The sequence below is a fragment of the Prionailurus bengalensis genome, chromosome A1, assembly GCF_016509475.1.
Source record: "Prionailurus bengalensis isolate Pbe53 chromosome A1, Fcat_Pben_1.1_paternal_pri, whole genome shotgun sequence".
In the NCBI taxonomy this organism is placed as follows: Eukaryota; Metazoa; Chordata; class Mammalia; order Carnivora; family Felidae; genus Prionailurus; species Prionailurus bengalensis.
This window is the reverse complement of record NC_057343.1, coordinates 51,443,774-51,460,863: the sequence shown is the minus strand read 5'-3', so window position 1 is coordinate 51,460,863 and position 17,090 is coordinate 51,443,774. Positions and strand designations below refer to the sequence as shown.

The 17,090-nt window shown below is 35.9% G+C and overlaps 1 protein-coding gene across 19 annotated transcripts in view; it reads left to right on the top strand.

Annotated features, from left to right (window-relative positions):
* MYCBP2 (MYC binding protein 2) overlaps positions 1–17,090 on the top strand; it is a 286,735-nt gene that overhangs the window by 257,869 nt on the left and 11,776 nt on the right. For all 19 annotated transcript variants that reach the window (XM_043580959.1, XM_043580920.1, XM_043580876.1 and 16 more), the window contains 9 exons: positions 5,609–5,689; positions 6,689–6,955; positions 7,906–8,189; positions 9,534–9,630; positions 11,452–11,571; positions 13,135–13,236; positions 14,035–14,163; positions 14,541–14,673; positions 15,858–15,961. In XM_043580959.1, coding sequence (XP_043436894.1) covers positions 5,609–5,689; positions 6,689–6,955; positions 7,906–8,189; positions 9,534–9,630; positions 11,452–11,571; positions 13,135–13,236; positions 14,035–14,163; positions 14,541–14,673; positions 15,858–15,961 — 1,317 coding nt within the window. The remainder of the gene's footprint in view (positions 1–5,608; positions 5,690–6,688; positions 6,956–7,905; positions 8,190–9,533; positions 9,631–11,451; positions 11,572–13,134; positions 13,237–14,034; positions 14,164–14,540; positions 14,674–15,857; positions 15,962–17,090) is intronic.

Sequence of the window (17,090 nt, the reverse complement as noted above, 5' to 3'; positions counted from 1 at the left end):
TTTCTTCTGCTAAACTTCATAGTAATTCCTAGGACTCTCTTCTTGATTTCTTTCATATGTTGATTTGCACACATATCTAACCTCTCCTACTGAATCATAGTTTCCTAAAGACCAAGTACATACCTGATTTGTCTTTGTGTCCATGGCATAAACACACATGCGTTTGGTACATTTTTACTGGAGGAACCTGTTCTTTGTGTTCTTGAAATTTCTTTTTTTTTTTTTTTGTGCTTTTTATTTTGAGAGAGAAAGATAGAACACGTGTGTGCGAGCAAGCGGGGGGACGGGCAGAGGGAGAGGAAGAATCCCAAGCAGGCTCCATGCTGTCAGCAAAGATCCCAACTCAGGGCTCAATCCCACGAACCATGAGATCATGACCTAAGCCAATATCAAGAGTCAGACACTTAGCCAACTGAGCCACCCAGGCACCCCTTGAAATTTTTTTAAAACTGCGGTTGCCTTTACTTATTTGGTCTACTCTAAAGCGCCCTACCCTAAAGGAAAACCTCATCTATTTTCAAAAAGAGAGGTCAACCCTGACTGGTCTCAATATTCTTATATCTTTAGATGTTACAGATAATCACCTTGGCAGCCCTTTGAAAGATAATTTCAAGGACTTACCTGGTCTAGCCCTGAGCCTTCTGATATAGTAATGTCTAAGTCATCTACATCATTCAGTTTGGGTTCTGTAGAAAATAAGGTTTTATAAGCTCTGGTTGTTTCTTTCAACATCCTTTGGAGATACCATTTGAATGACTACACGACTATGCGACTATTCATTAAATCAGCTGAATTTTAACAAAATGGCAATTTTGTGCTAAATAATTGTGGTAATTGGTACCAAGCCCTCAGAAAGTTTGTGTCTGTTCTTAGATATGAAACGTTCACACACCCCAAAAAAAGAAATCAATAGGGATACTATATAGCATATAATCAATTTTTTATGTACATAAAAAAATTGCACATGTCATAGGTTTTTAGAGTATGTTGAAAGTATTGTGCCCTGGAGTGGTCAGAGAAGGGTCTTGGTAGGTGCTGGATGTGAATTGGACCTAAAAGGGAATGGGTGAAAGTTAGATTGACAGAGGCGATGGGAGCAGACTCATTGAAGAGGCTGGTCTAATAGTAGGAGAGTATATGTTGGGATGCTAAGGTTGATGGGGAAAGTTAATGTTAGTGGTAAGATGCCCATGAAATAGCACAGTTGTTAAGAGAATCATTTTTTAAGTCAGGTGTTTGAAGTAAAATTTGCATACAGAAAACACTGATCCTTTTAAACTGTTGTTCAATGACTTTTGACCAACATATAGAGCAGTAAAATCATCATCACAATGAAGTTTTAAGACACATCACTCAAAATTTCCCTCCTGGTCCTTTACAGTCTGTCCCCTCACCTCATGCATAGACCCTGGCAACCACTGAACTGTTTTCTGCCCATGTAATGTTGCCTTTTCCCAGATGTCATATAAACGGAACCATATAGAATATAACCTTTCCATCAGCTTTCTTTCACTTGATATAATGATTCTGAGATTCATCCATGGAGGAGCATGTGTCAGTAGTTGTTTCTTTTGGTTGCTGAGAAGAATTCCATTGTATGGAATTAGCAGTTTTTGTTTATCCTTTGACCTTATGATGGATATTTGGGTTGTTTCTTCTATTTGGCTATTATTAATTAAGCTGCTGTGAACATTTGTGCACAGATTTTTGTATGGGGACACTTTATTTCTCTTGGGTAGATACCTATAAGTAGGATTGATGGGTTGTATGTTAAGTGTATGTTTAACTTTATAAGAAACTGCTCAACTTTTTCCAAAGTGATTGAACCATTTTACATTTTTACTGGCAGTGTATGAGATTTCCAGTTGATCCACATTCTCAACAGTACTTGGTATTGTCATTCTTTTTAATTTTAGCCATTGCAGCAAATATGAAGTAGTATCTCATTGTGGTTTTAATATGAATTTCTCTGAGGATTAATAATGTTGAGTAAATTTTCAAGTGCTTATTTGCCATCTCCATACTTTATTAGTGAAGCATCTGTTCAAATCTTTTACTTATATTTTTTTATATCGGGCTGTTTGTATTACTGGGTTGTAAGATTTTTTTATATATTGAGAATAAAGGTTCTTTAGCTAGTGTGTTTTCAAATATTTTCTCCTACTTGGTGGTTTATCTTTCATGAAAGAGAAGCTTATAATTTTGATAAACTACAGTTTATCTGTTTTTCTTTTTTTTTTTTTTTTTTTTTAATGTTTATTTTTTGAGATGGAGTGCGAGCAGGGTAGGGGCAGAGAGAGAGGGAGACACAGAATCCGAAGCAGGCCTCAGACTCAGCTGTCAGCACAGAGCCTGATGCGGGGCTCGAACCTGAACTGTGAGATCATGACCTGAGCCAAAGTTGGACGCTTAACCGACTGAGCCACCCCGGCACCCCTGTTTTTTTCTTAATGACTTAGGATCTTTGTATCTTATCTAAAACTTAATGTCACAAAGATTTTCTTCTAGAAACCTTAGAGTTTTAATTCTTTTGTTTATAGCTATGTACCTTTTAAGTTAATTTTTCTCCATAAGGTGTGAGATAAGGGTTGAGTTTTATTTATTTTTGCCTGTAGATACCCAGTTGTACCACCACCATTTGTTAAAAAGACTGTCCTTTATCAATAACAAATTCACCATAAACATGTAGGTCTATTTTTGTAGTCTCTATTCTTTTCCATTGATCTGTATATATATTCTTAAACCAACAGCAGACTGTCTTGATTACTGCAGCTTACAGAAAATCATGAAATCAGATTCCACCACAGTTCTGTTTTTAGTTATTTCGGCTATTCTTGTGCCTTTATATTTCCATATAAAGCTTAGAACCAACTTGGTAGTTTTTTCCCCTTCCGAAAAATCAAAAACAAAAAACCAACCTGAAATGTTATTGGAATTGTACCAAATTGTTAGGTCAGTTGGGGAGAATGGATATCTTAGTAATACTGAGTCTTCCTATCCAGGGATGAACATGGTATATTTCTCCATTTATCTAGATCTTCTTTAATTTTTGTCAGCAGTGTTTTTTGTAAGTTCAGTGTACAGGTCCTGGCTACTTCTTAGTAAATTGATCCCTAAGGGCACACGCATGGCTCATCAGTTAAGCATCTGACTCTTGGTTTCAGCACAAGTCATGAGCTCATGGTTTCATGAGTTCAAGCCCCAAGTTAGGCTCTGTGCTGGCAGCACGGAACCTGCTTGGGATTCTCTCTCTCCTTTTCTCTGTCTGCCCCTCCCCTACTCACACTATCTCTGTCTCTCTCAAAATAAACTTTAAAAGAAATGTTTTTAATAAATTGATCCCTAAATAATTATAATAATCCCTAAATAATAATTGTTTTTGATGCTACTGTAAATGGTATTCTTATTTCACTTTCCAGTTCATTTCTAGTATATAAAAATACAGTTGGCTTTTGTGTATTAAACTTCTGTGATCTTAAATTCCCTTGTTAGTTCTAGAAGCCTTTTTGTAGAATGTTTGGGATTCTCTTCATAGATAATCATGTTGTCTGCAAAGAAAGTTGGTTTTATTCTGCCTTTCCAGCCTATATGCCTTAAATTTCTTTTCTTGTGTTAGTGCAATGGCTAAGCCTTTCAGTACTATGTTGAATAAAAGTGGTGAAATCAGACATCTTTGCCTTTTCTGGATCTTACTAGGAAGGATTCAGTGTTTCACCATTAAGTATAATGTTAACTATAGATTTTTTGTAAATGCTCTGAGAATTTTTATCAGAATGGATATTCTTATATATTTTTCTTTTTTCATTTTCTTGTATTCATTTAAAGATAATTGGTATATTGCTATGTATATTAGTGGTTATGTAATATTAGCCTAAACATAGTTTATTTTTCTTTAATAAAAAGGAAGATATTAACTAGGGGAGTGATAACTAAAAGGTACAGTGTTTCTTTTTGGGGTGATGAAAATGCTCTAAAATTAACTGTGGTGATGCTTGTACATATCTATGAATATACTCTAAGCCATTGAATTGTACATTTTAAATGAGTGAATAGTAAAGTATGTTAACTATATCTCAAAGCTATTTTAAAAAAACTACAAAAGAAATTTAAAAGTAAGGAGATAAAGTAACTATCTAAAAGGAATTCATTTGTTAATGTATAATCTAGCTAGTGTTTCAAGTAGCAAAAGAATTATTCTACCAGTGTGCTTTCTTTAATCAATATAGGGCTGTCTTCTTCTATTACTTCTTTCCATCTGTTTGCTTTATTTTTGATTTTTTTCTTTTTCTAGTTTCAAAGACTTGAGATCTTTCTTTTCTCATATAAGTAATGGTGCCATTTTCTTAGCCCTGCTCTAGTTGAGTGTCAGAAATTTTGGTGTGTTGCTTATAATATTTTCTCATTTCACTCAGTTCGAAATATTTTTTGATTTCCATTTTGATTTCTTCTTTGACCTCTGGATAATTTAGACATTTCTTGTTTAATTATAAATATTTGGGGATTTTTCTTGGGGGGTAGCTTTCTATTACTAATTTCTAGTTTAATTCATTGTGGCCAGAGAATATACTTTGTATAATTTCAGGCCTTTTAAAATTGTGAAGATTTGAATTGTGACTCATATATTTTAGTGAATGTCCACATGCTCTTGAAAAGAACATGAACTCTGCTTTTCTTCTAATATCAGTTCAACTTAGGTGATAGTTTTGTTCAAACTTTATTGAGAACTTTACTGATTTTTGTTAGTTTGCTCATTTACTTGTTCTTTTAAGTACAGGAAAAGTTTTGAAGTGTCCAGCTATATGGATTTGTCTATTTTGATTTTAGTTTACCTGGTTGCCAATCTCAGCTGTCTGATGGGCACCAAAAAAAATGTATGGTTTTGTAGATTATCAGCTTTTTCTCATTGTTAAGGTGGGAGTTACATTCTCATATAGCTATCTCTGTCCTAAGAAATGTGAAACTAAGAGTCATTTTTATTCTTAGAGGAGTGGCTTGCCTTACTTTTCTTACCTGTAAAATAGAAATCAGACTTTACCTTATGGGCTTGTTGTGAAGATTAAATAAGAGTATATGTATATCTGATAACTATACATCTGTATATCTGTAACTTAGAAGAGTTCCATTGACGTAATAAGCACTATAAAATTTCAACCTTTATTTTTCTTCTTTGTTTCTTTGATTACTGGTGGTGGTAGACTAGCCTAATTTAAGAACACCATTATCATAGAGTTTTTTTAGGATATTTTCCTTTTAACTGAATGTCATTTTCTGAATTGTTCTTCTAACAACCGAATGTGGATTATCCACAGTTTAGAAATAGATCTAATCAAAGTGACTCAAAATGATAAATTAAAGAAGTTCATGAAAAGGTAGTATGCTTCTCTGAATTTCTTAAATTCAGAAATTTTGCTATTTTTATAGTCACCTTAGCCAGTAGTGATTTCTTCAGATTTTATCCTTTGTCTTAGTGTTATAGACCTCAATTTAAAAACATATTCATCTTATAAAATAACCTTAATAGTTATTTATCAAGATACTTTAAGATGTCAAATATACAAATTTTATTCAAAGAGCCTCGGTTCCCCCCCCCCCTTTTTCTATGTAAAAGGCAACATCAGACGCTGACCTGAAAGAACATATGGTCGGAATCATATTCAGCAGGAGTAAGCTGACGAATTTACAAAAACAGGTTAGTAAATTGTCATTTCAGTTTTCATTTGTTTTTAGGGTATAAAGTATTTTCCAAAATTTACGGAGACTTTTTTATGCTGACTCTTTTATAGTCCTGCAGAATGTGTCTGCCTTTAGTATATTGGCATACCTGCATCACTTTAAAGATTTTATGATTGTTAACTTTCTTACCTTGCTGCTCTTTGTTATTTCTCATTTTCAGGTAGATTGTTTCATTTTGGTGTCAAATATCCAGCTATATCAGATTTCATTTATATTTTCTGTGTTCCTTTTCCCACTTTTCTTGTTTGTCAGTTGATTTTTTTTTTCTGAGCAATTATAGTGTTAACTAAATCATTGCTAATATTTTTAATTATAAGGAGATGGAGTAGTACTAGATTGTTCATATAATGTAGTACCTGGGTAACAAAAACTAGTCTTCCAAAAGTCTAATAAAATACCGGTTTTAAACTAGCCCATTATTTTAACTTTCAGCATCATTAAATCTTGCTTAAATAAATAAATTTATCTGTGCTTTATCTTTTTAACAGTGTTTCATTGAATCTTAAATGCTACCAGTTATAAATGTGCTGTTATTTCATGTATCACTAAAAAAACGAAAATTTGCTGCCAATTACATTGTGAATGCCATCAATTATAAAGCACATTATGAATAAAAATGTTAAAATGTGGGAGGAAAATATGCCTTAGAAGTGATAAAATATGGTAATTTGCTTTTGTTTGATGTCTCAAACCACAGGTATGGGTATTGGTAACTTGTATATAAATAGTTTCTACATAGGAGTTGATTTAAATATTAAGATTTTTAATCATAGTTCTGATAGTTTTCCTTAATCGTTTTTAAGATGAGCTAAGAGAATGGCATGATGGAGAATTAACTGGGAGAAAGAGTGTTAAATTGAGTATCAACTAATATTCTTGTCTCTTTTTTTTTTTACTAGAAATAGTAAATCTGACATAAGTATGTTTTTACATTTTCTTCATGTTGTCTTTATAGGTGTGTGCTCACATCGTCCAGGCTATTCGCATGGAAGCCACCAGAGTTCGTGAAGAGTGGGAACATGCCATTTCAAGCAAAGAAAATGCCAATTCTCAGCCCAATGATGAAGATGCCTCCTCCGATGCTTACTGCTTTGAGCTGCTCTCTATGGTCTTAGCACTGAGTGGCTCTAACGTGGGCCGGCAGTATCTGGCTCAGCAGCTAACTCTGCTCCAGGATCTCTTTTCACTGCTCCACACAGCATCTCCTCGAGTCCAGAGACAGGTGACTGCTCACACCACTTACCTTCTGGCTTACTTTATTCCTCAAAACACTGTTAAGGGGCGCCTGGGTGGCGCAGTCGGTTAAGCGTCCGACTTCAGCCAGGTCACGATCTCGCGGTCCCGGAGTTCGAGCCCCGCGTCGGGCTCTGGGCTGATGGCTCAGAGCCTGGAGCCTGTTTCCGATTCTGTGTCTCCCTCTCTCTCTGCCCCTCCCCCGCTCATGCTCTGTCTCTGTCCCAAAAATAAATAAACGTTGAAAAAAAAAAAAATTAAAAAAAAAAAAAAACTGTTAAAAAATTACACTAGCAAAGAGATTCACCTTAGGGTCTTAGGATTTTTATTTTGTTTTGCTATTTGGTTTTTTGGATTGTATTTTAACTCCATGCTTTTTATTTTTGACTCACTGTCATGAGAGTATGGAAGAGCAAAATATGTTTCATTTTACTAATGTGCTATTATGATAAAGAGTATTCTGTCTACTGATTGTCTTATTACCATGAGATGTGTGATTTTTCTTTAATCTTTTTTTTAATTTTTTTTTTAATATTTATTTTTGAGGCAGTTGGGGGGGGGGGGTAGGCAGAGAGAGAGAGAGAGGAAGACACAGAATCTGAAACAGGCTCCAGGCTCTGAGCTGTCAGCACAGAGCCTGATGCAGGGCTCAAACTCACAAACCATGAGATCATGACCTGAGCAGAATTCAGACGCTTAACTGACTGACCCACCCAGGTGCCCATCTTTAATCTTGACCAAATAAAAGACCTGTCTTTTTCTTGCTTCCCTGGAGGGGTAATTACCACTTGAGAAATTAAAAATAGTGTTTAAGTCTTATATTTCTGTCCTTCTCAAAGCTTTTGAAGTCATAGAAGGGCAGCAAGGCGCATTATACAAATGAAAACTTTAGAATACCAGTCTTTAGGAGGAATTCTTTCCTTTCATTTTTCTTATCAGGTAACCTCCCTACTAAGACGGGTGTTGCCTGAAGTGACTCCTAATCGTCTGGCCAGCATCATAGGAGTGAAATCCCTCCCTCCAGCAGATATCAGTGATATCATTCACTCAACAGAGAAAGGAGATTGGAATAAACTAGGTATCTTGGACATGTTTCTAGGATGTATTGCCAAAGCACTCACAGTTCAGCTAAAAGCCAAAGGAACTACCATCACAGGAACAGCTGGTACCACTGTGGGCAAAGGTGTTACAACAGTTACTCTTCCAATGATTTTCAATTCCAGGTTGGTCATTGCATCTGTTTTAGTACTAAAATAGAGCAGAGTGAGCTACTATTTGGAGAATTAAGACAAGATTTTGAATTCTACTTGTTTGCTTGTTCACCAAATAGAAACCATAAACAACTAATCCATGTATGAAAGAGAGTTATATAGATAATACAAGTGTCCTTTCAAGTTAGCGGGGAAAGGAAGGTGTACTGAATATGATATTGGAATGCTTCTCATGTAAAAAAAAGATATTGAAGGCCCCTATCTCACACCATATACAAAAGTAAATTTGAGATCAGTTAAAACTTTATGTATTTTTCTTTTAACACTCTACTAGGACAAATTATAGAAGAATATTTCTGTAATCTTCAATCCAGAAAGACCTTAAAACTCGGAACCAAAAAGTCACAGAGGAAAAGATTCACACATTTGGCTACATAAGAATGAAAGTGAACTGATAGACAGTAATATTAAAATTTTTTTTAATATAAACTGACCTGAAAAAAATATTTAACACCTATATAGTAGAGAATGAATTATTAGTCATAATATTTTTTAAATGACTACAAATCAATGAGAAAAGACAAACAACTAATAGGAAAATATATAATGAACAGTTAGTCCTGAGATAAACAATAGGAAAATATCTTTGTTTTGGCAGCATTATGAAGAAATAGGCATTATGACATCTAATATAGATTGCTACAGCCTTTTCGGATGTCAGTTTAATAACATATCACTGTATTTAAAATATGCTTATCCTTTGACCTACCAATTCTACTTCTAGAACTGTTTCCCTCAAAAATGTTTATACCTATGGACAGAGATACGTGCAAGGAAGTTCATTGCAGAGGTGTGTGTAATGCAGAAAATTAGACATCTGGAACAGTACTAGTCAAAGAATCAGTCCATGAGATTAAGCAAATAACACTAGAATATAAATCAGTGTACTGCTTTCTTCATCCAGATAGTCTTGCAAAGAAAGAAAAAAATGTCAGCTGAAATAAACAGTAGTGTGATACCCACTGATACAGTTGACATATTCTGGTGCAAGCCCTCAATATCTCTGTGGATTGGTAACAAATAGTTTGTGATCTGTGGATATACTTTGAACAGCAATGTTCTAGAAGTTGCAAGATACAAAAATTATATATAAACAAATATTTAGAAGGGAACATGTATCAGAATAGCTACTCTCTCGGGGTTGAAGAGAAGATTATGAATAATGTTTTGATTAATTTCTTTTTAAAATACTTTGAATCATTTAAAAAATTAAGATACATGCTGAAATAGCAGTTTTCTTTGTATTTATTTGTAACTATCACTGAATGTTTTGCAAATGCTGACTTTTCTTTGTAGTTATGTTCGAAGAGGTGAAAGCCATTGGTGGATGAAGGGCTCAACTCCTACCCAGATCTCAGAGATCATCATTAAACTTATTAAGGATATGGCAGCAGTGAGTTCCCATCCTTCTGATCATTATGTCAATGAAGTGCAATAGAAATCTGATTAAAACAGGCAGCTTGTTCTACTACATTAATAGCAGAAGTACATTAGTGTTATTTTGCTTTACTTAAAGCCTCTGTTTAGTAGGTTAACACACCCATTTGTCTTTTCGTTCAGTGATATATTTGTTTTTTGTGTAAACTTCATTTCAAGCTTCCCAATTAATTTACTTAAGAAACTAAACTTTAAAACTTAAAAAATAAAATATACTTTTTGAGCTCTACAAATCAGCCAGAATCCAAAAACCTGAAAGAAAAACAGGGCTCCCTGATGCGATAGTTTCTCATTCTTTTTAGTTCTCTCCTGGTTTACATAACTTTTACTCCTCTTTATTAATATACTCTACTACTGTCTTTAGATGTTGGCTTTTCAGGGAGATCTGGGAGTGTGGAGGAAAGGAAACTGTTTCTCCAGAGTACATGGCTCTTACTGTTTGCTCCATATTGCTAGTTTCCTCACATTCCGTTATATTTCCAGGCTGAGGGGGGCAAGGTGCTGTGGAGTATGGGCTCCTGAGAGGCAGACCAGACAGAAGGCATTTTGGAGGAGGAGGTGGAGAAGGAAATTCCCTTTGTTTTGTTTTGTTTTGTTTTGTTTTGTTTGTTTTTTAGAAAAAGAGAGAGCACCCAGCAGGGGAGAGGGGGAAAGGGAGAGAGAGAGAATGAATGAATGAATGAATGAATGAATGAATGAATGAATGAGGGAGAGAGACTCTCAAGCAGGCTCCACACCCAGTGCAGAGCCAGATGCAGGACTCGACCCCATGACCCTGGGATCGTGACCTGAGCCAAAATCAAGAATCGGACGCTCAGTCGACTGAGCCACCCAGGCGCCCATGGAACTGCTCTTTTAAGAAATTGATAGCATGTGCGGGGCGCACCTGGGTGGTTCAGTCGGTTGAGCGTCCGACTTTGGCTCAGGTCATGATCTATCTCACGGTTCGTGAGTTCGAGCCCCGCATCGGGCTCTGTGCTGACAGCTTGGGTCCTGGAGCCTGCTTCAGATTCTGTCTCCCTCTCTCTCTGCTCCTCCCCTGCTCACACTCTGTCTCTCTCTCAAAAATAAATAAAGATCAAAAAAAAAAAATTTAAAGAAATTGATAGCAAGTGGATGGGAGGCTAGAAAGGATATTCTGGGGAAATACGAAGTTCTGTCATTTTTCCCAACGGCAGGGACATTTCCTCAATCGGAGAAATGGAGAGCTTTCTCATTTTTCAACTAGCCTTTCTCAGGCTGTTGACTGGATACAAATATTTACGAAAATTATTTAGGAACACCTAAATTCTATAGTAAGTGTTTATATTCAGCAAAAATCAAGTTAGCAAATAAAGTAGTTATAATTTAAACACATTTATGCTCTCGGGTTGTAGTAATATTCATCTGAAAGCACTTAGCTTAGCAATATGAATTTTGTGTTAAATAACAAGGCTTCATAATTGAAATTTCTCAACCGTAGATACCTTAGTACCTCTGTTATGTTTTTACCTAAATGTAAGAGGAAATACCGTTGAGCTCCATAGGAGAAGAGTATTGAGACCTAATTTCTTACTGGATTTTCACTCATTAAAATAGTGATTAGAAGTTGAGTTTTTCATAGAGTTGTGATGGATTTTTATTTCGAAAGTATGGCCCTTGATCTAAAGTTGCATTAACAAATAAATCTTTCCTTTTTCTTGAGAGCTGTTATTTAAGAGAAGAGAATTTACTAGTATGAGTATACATTTCTGGTTGCTTATTAAACTATATTAAACTATTCTCTCCTGCTCAATAGGGTCATCTGTCTGAAGCATGGTCCCGAGTGACAAAAAATGCCATCGCAGAAACCATCATTGCCTTGACCAAGATGGAGGAAGAATTTAGATCTCCAGTGAGATGTATTGCAACAACTAGGGTACGAGGTTTTTTTCATTTTATTGTTACATGTTCTTTTTTCCATAATAGGTTTGATTAAACTTAAATCAGTAAGTCAGCTTAATCCAATTTTTTTGACCAAATATTCTATTTATTAAAAAAGTGTGAAAGGCTTTTTTGAATTATGAACTAAGTATAGTGGTTATAAAACATTCACATTGACTGTTATGTGTTCTCTATCGCTTGTTTTTGTTATTATTTAGGAAGCTAAGGATAAACTGGTTAGAAAAGGCTAAGACCTTGTGTGGTCTTTCTGATGGTGTATTTACTATAGCTTATACAGTAAATTTAGTGTCAACATTATTCTCAGATACGCTGAAAGTCCTTTGAAGACCAGGCCCTCCCTACTCATTTTGGTACTGCCCAATTATTCTAAAGGAGAGCCTACTTACTGGATTTATAGGCCTTACTTCTAAAAAAGTAAAAAGTGTATTCCCAGAGCAGGGTGGGGAAGAATCTCTTAGCTGGGGAATAGGATTGCATTCTTCAGATGAGACATCTGTAGTAATTTTTAACCTACCAAATTTCATGTCCCATATACTTCCAAAAGAGATTAGGGATTTCCTTGAAGCCAGGGCAGTGTGTCAGCATTAGGAAGAAGTAAACACTGGCAGAAATAGCTCGATAATCTTCACAAGTCTGCAAAAGAAGACAAATTGTATTTCTCTAGGGAAGAAAAAGCCACCTGACACTCTGCTGCTAGTGAGGGTGATGTGTGAAGCTTGCTCTGACCACACCACTTCTCCACGCGTGCACTTCTTCACCCTGCACTCCCCTCTCTCCTGGCTTACTTTGTTTTTCTTTATCTGTTTTTTTTTTCCCTTTTTCTAACTTTTCCCTGCCTTACTCTTCATCTCTATTCACTCGTAAGCACTTTTTAAGTAATTAACTATTTTTTAGTAATGAAGAAATGTGTCATGTAAAACTGAATTTTAATCCTTTAAGCCCCAGAAAGTTTTAAACTGTTTTTGAGGGCTGTATTCTGAAGTTTGTTAGACACGTCCTTGTTTCTGACAGAGTATACCAAGCATAGTGCTAGGCATTTAGAGGTGTACAGAGACTTCTGAGGAGCTGTTATTATCCAGAAGAATTTAATAGGTACCCACCTACCTACTCATGGGACTGTGTAAAATTAGACAACCATTGTACCACCTTCCTTGGAAGGTAGTGCCTCAGGCAGGTGATGCTAGTTGGAAAAATTTGCAAGAGGCATTGGTACCATAAATATTCAATATGTAAATTTGTTTACTGATACAGTGTTTATATATCCCAATAAGGGATAATTTTATGTCAGGTAAAAAACAGAATGGTTCATCAGAGCAGCAGTGATTTATTCAGTAAATATTTGAGTGCCTACTGTGTGCATGACACATACGGCAATGAGCATGTGTGCCTGGTACCACATCAGGAAAACTGGAGTACCACTGGGCATCCATGTATTTTCAAATTCAGCTAGCATTGAGCTGTTGTTATGGTCAGGCAGTCAGTGTTTTACAGGTCTTTTCTAAAAATTCAGTGTTGTGACAGCCTTTCCTTTTAACAGCTCTGGCTTGCTCTAGCATCACTGTGCGTGCTGGATCAGGACCATGTAGATCGTCTCTCCTCGGGGAGATGGATGGGAAAGGATGGACAGCAGAAACAAATGGTAAGATCAGAATTGTTTTATAAAAACCCGTCTTCATGTCTTCTTTTTCTTTATAAGTAAGCTTTAGCTTAGCTTAAAAAACAAACAAATCTGCGAGTCAAAATTGCACAATTAGTGGAAAGCTTTGTCACATTGCCCAGCTCATCTCACAAATCTGTTTCGCTTAGGGTCCTTTCTTCATAGTCTATTAGGGGCTTTAATTACTATATAAAAGAGCTTTCCCCTTCTCTGAGCCATGTTTGCACCACATCAAAATGTGCTTTTAGCCACATTCTCATTATATATCTAGACTTTACACTAAATGTTCCCAGTCTTACGGTAAGAAGGAAATAAAGCATTAAGAGAGGCACCGTGACATACCATTTATTCACAAATATACAGTACTTAAAGTAGGTTTGCTAGGTGTGCCTACATTCACTGGAAGGGAAGACGTTATATAGGGCCCTTTCAACATTTTCTCATTAATGTTTAAGTTTCAAAATGAATAATTTATTCATTTAGCATACAGAATGTTTGAACACAGGGGGGAGAAAATGTCTTAAGTCATTAGTCAAAGCATACATGTTTATTTTATTAATCATTGAAACTGCTCAGCACATTAATTATTGAATTAGGGGTTTGGAGGAATTTTTATATTTAAGTACACTTGCCATAATTCTGTTTAATGTTCAGATTCTAAATTCCTAATAGACTTCAAAACAATAACATTACTGTTGTGAATAAATCACATTCCATTTGTATGTGTGTCTGAAACTTTCTTGTTACTGTAATGTGACATGTGGGAATGCCTTATTTTAGCCTATGTGTGACAACCACGATGATGGAGAAACCGCAGCCATCATTCTATGCAACGTGTGTGGAAATCTGTGCACCGACTGTGACAGGTTCCTTCATCTTCATCGGCGAACCAAAACTCATCAAAGACAGGTGAAGATGTCTGCCTTTACACGCAGAACAGCATCTGGAGCATAAGATACATCCAATAAATTTTGAAATAAATGCGGGAAGGAGGCTCGGTGTACTGGGAAAAAGGGACTATGGGATCAGAGACCTCAGTGGCGTTCCCAACTGCGTCACTTACCAGCTGTGTAAAATGACAGTCGTTTAGCCTCTCTGAGACTTCATTTCCACATTCAAAAAAACAGGGTTGTTGTGAAGATTCAGGACAAGATTGGAAATATCTGAAACTTCTTAGAGTGCTTCATGAAGAAAAGCCATTATTGTTTTTGAGCAATTAAATGTTACATTTCCTCTTTCCAAGTGATAAATAAAACATTTTCCCCTTTTCTTTAATGAATCAATAGGTCTTCAAAGAGGAAGAAGAAGCTATAAAGGTTGACCTTCATGAAGGCTGTGGTAGAACCAAATTGTTCTGGTTGATGGCTCTAGCAGATTCAAAAACAATGAAGGCAATGGTGGAGTTCCGAGAACACACAGGTAAAAGGGTTTAAGATCGAACTGTGACTACTGAACTGGATGATACTGATGTGAATTATTTAATGTAGATTATTTTGAGTATATTCTGGTAACTATGACATCACCGATCACTGTATTATCATATTTACTAGACACTGTTATCTAGGAGAGAGAACACTAGACTACAAGTCAGGAAACCTGGTTTGTCACTCACTAGCTGTGTTACCTTGAGCAACTCATTTTATCTCCAAAACATGTGATTTTTCATTTTTGATTTTTTTTCTAAAGTAAATCTGGTTATATTCTCAGCTTAAAGTTACATTGAATCTTATGAATTCTTAATTTCCAGCACGTCTGTAGTCTGCCATTTGACACAAATTTGTGATGTTGAAGTTAAGTGCAAATCTGAACAGATTTAAATAAGAGTAATTTTTCATGCTACAAGAGCATGGTCTTTCTCATAGCTGATTTCTTTTTCTGCTATCTAATAGGGCCATATAATGCATTAGTAAGTGTTCTAATGTTCAACCATTCTTGTATGCATGAGTTAAACTATCCTTAAAAAAATTTTTTTCCTGTAAATATTGCTGAGTTCTGTGTATTACTATTATATTTATTTTTGTATCTGTGTTATCAAATGAGCTTGGTCTACATTTTTCAAATCTTCCTATTTTTCCTGTTCTGTTTTGTTTTCTAGATTCTATTACATCTTTGATGATTTCAGACATTTAATTTCCTTTTCATATAGCTCTGTCAATTCTAATTCCTTGGATGGGAATTCTTCTGTTTTTTAAGTTTCATATTATCTGATGATAGGTTTTCTTTTATGCCTTGTAATTTTGTTATTGTAGTAGTTCTGAAAGAATTATCTTTCTTTTGTGTATTCTTACTTAATTTGTATTATATTTTGTATGTGCAAAATATATTTATCTGTGTTTTTGGAGCTGGGGATTTGCCATATCTGCTCAACCTCCTATCTGTTTGGCTTCAGATAGATCTTTAGTTTCTCGTCCCTTTTTTGTGATTAGCTCCTTTATAATTAGGACTGCTTACAACCCTTCCGTAAAACTGCCAGGCTGATTTTCTAGTGATAGCAACTGATACATACCTGATTGTCCTGTTGTTGTTTTTTTATTTAGCTGGGTATTAAAATATGTAGAAAACATATCCTTAAGGAAGATTTTTCTTTTTCTGCTTGAACCTAGGCAAACCCACCACAAGTAGCTCAGAAGCATGCCGCTTCTGTGGTTCCAGGAGTGGAACAGAGTTGTCTGCTGTTGGCAGTGTTTGTTCTGATGCCGATTGCCAGGTGAGTATACAGTTAGACAGTCAGGCTGCCCCAGTAAGAAATAGCCTGTATTCCCTTGGGACATATTTACTGCATATAAATAAGAGTTAGAGTTCAGCATCACTTCAGTTTTCTAAGTTAGTATATTCCTCATGTCAAGAGTTAAATTCTTGGGGCACCTGGGTGGCTCAGTCGGTTGGGCATCCTACTTCAGCTCAGGTCATGATCTCATGGTTCATGAGTTTGAGCCCTGCATTGGGCTCTGTGCTGACAGCTCAGAGCCTGCAGCCTGCTTTGGATTCTGTGTCTCCCTCTCTCTCTGCCCCTCCCCACTCATGCTCTGTCGCTCTCAAAAATAAAGATACATTAAAAAAAAAAAAATTCTTGGGGCGCCTGGGTGGCGCAGTCGGTTAAGCGTCCGACTTCAGCCAGGTCACGATCTCGCGGTCCGGGAGTTCGAGCCCCGCGTCAGGCTCTGGGCTGATGGCTCAGAGCCTGGAGCCTGTTTCCGATTCTGTGTCTCCCTCTCTCTCTGCCCCTCCCCCATTCGTGCTCTGTCTCTCTCTGTCCCAAAAATAAATATACATTGAAAAAAAAATTTAAAAAAAAAAAATTCTTTTTAAAGAGTTAAATTCTTTATCAGAGCTAGAGAATGGATCAGATAAGTTTCTCAAGCCAGAACCAGACTGTGTGTGTTTATCAGTTACCACCATAATACATATTTAATGTTTGCTTTTGTGCTAGAAACAGGTAAAAAGTCTATGGACTGCATTTCTTTACCTCTTACATACTTTACTGACTTATTTCCCTATAAAAAACTTCCAGTATTTAAGAATTCTGTAGTCCTGAACATCCATACACATATTCCATGCTATCCAAATATTTTCAGTTCTTCAATTAAGAATTTGAATAGGGTCCAGCTATGAAAGATACCTGTATATTTTTTATACCCATTGTAGTGAGGAGATAGGTAGTAATTGGGAGATTGTATATCAGGAATTTTTTTGCTTCAGGACTATGCATGAAAATAAATCCACTAAAATTATATTTCACTTTTTTATCAGCATTCTCTTTATGTGAAGTGAAAATTTAGAACAAACTGTGGGTTGATGCGGGGGAGGGGAGAGGGAAAAATGGGTGATGGGCATTG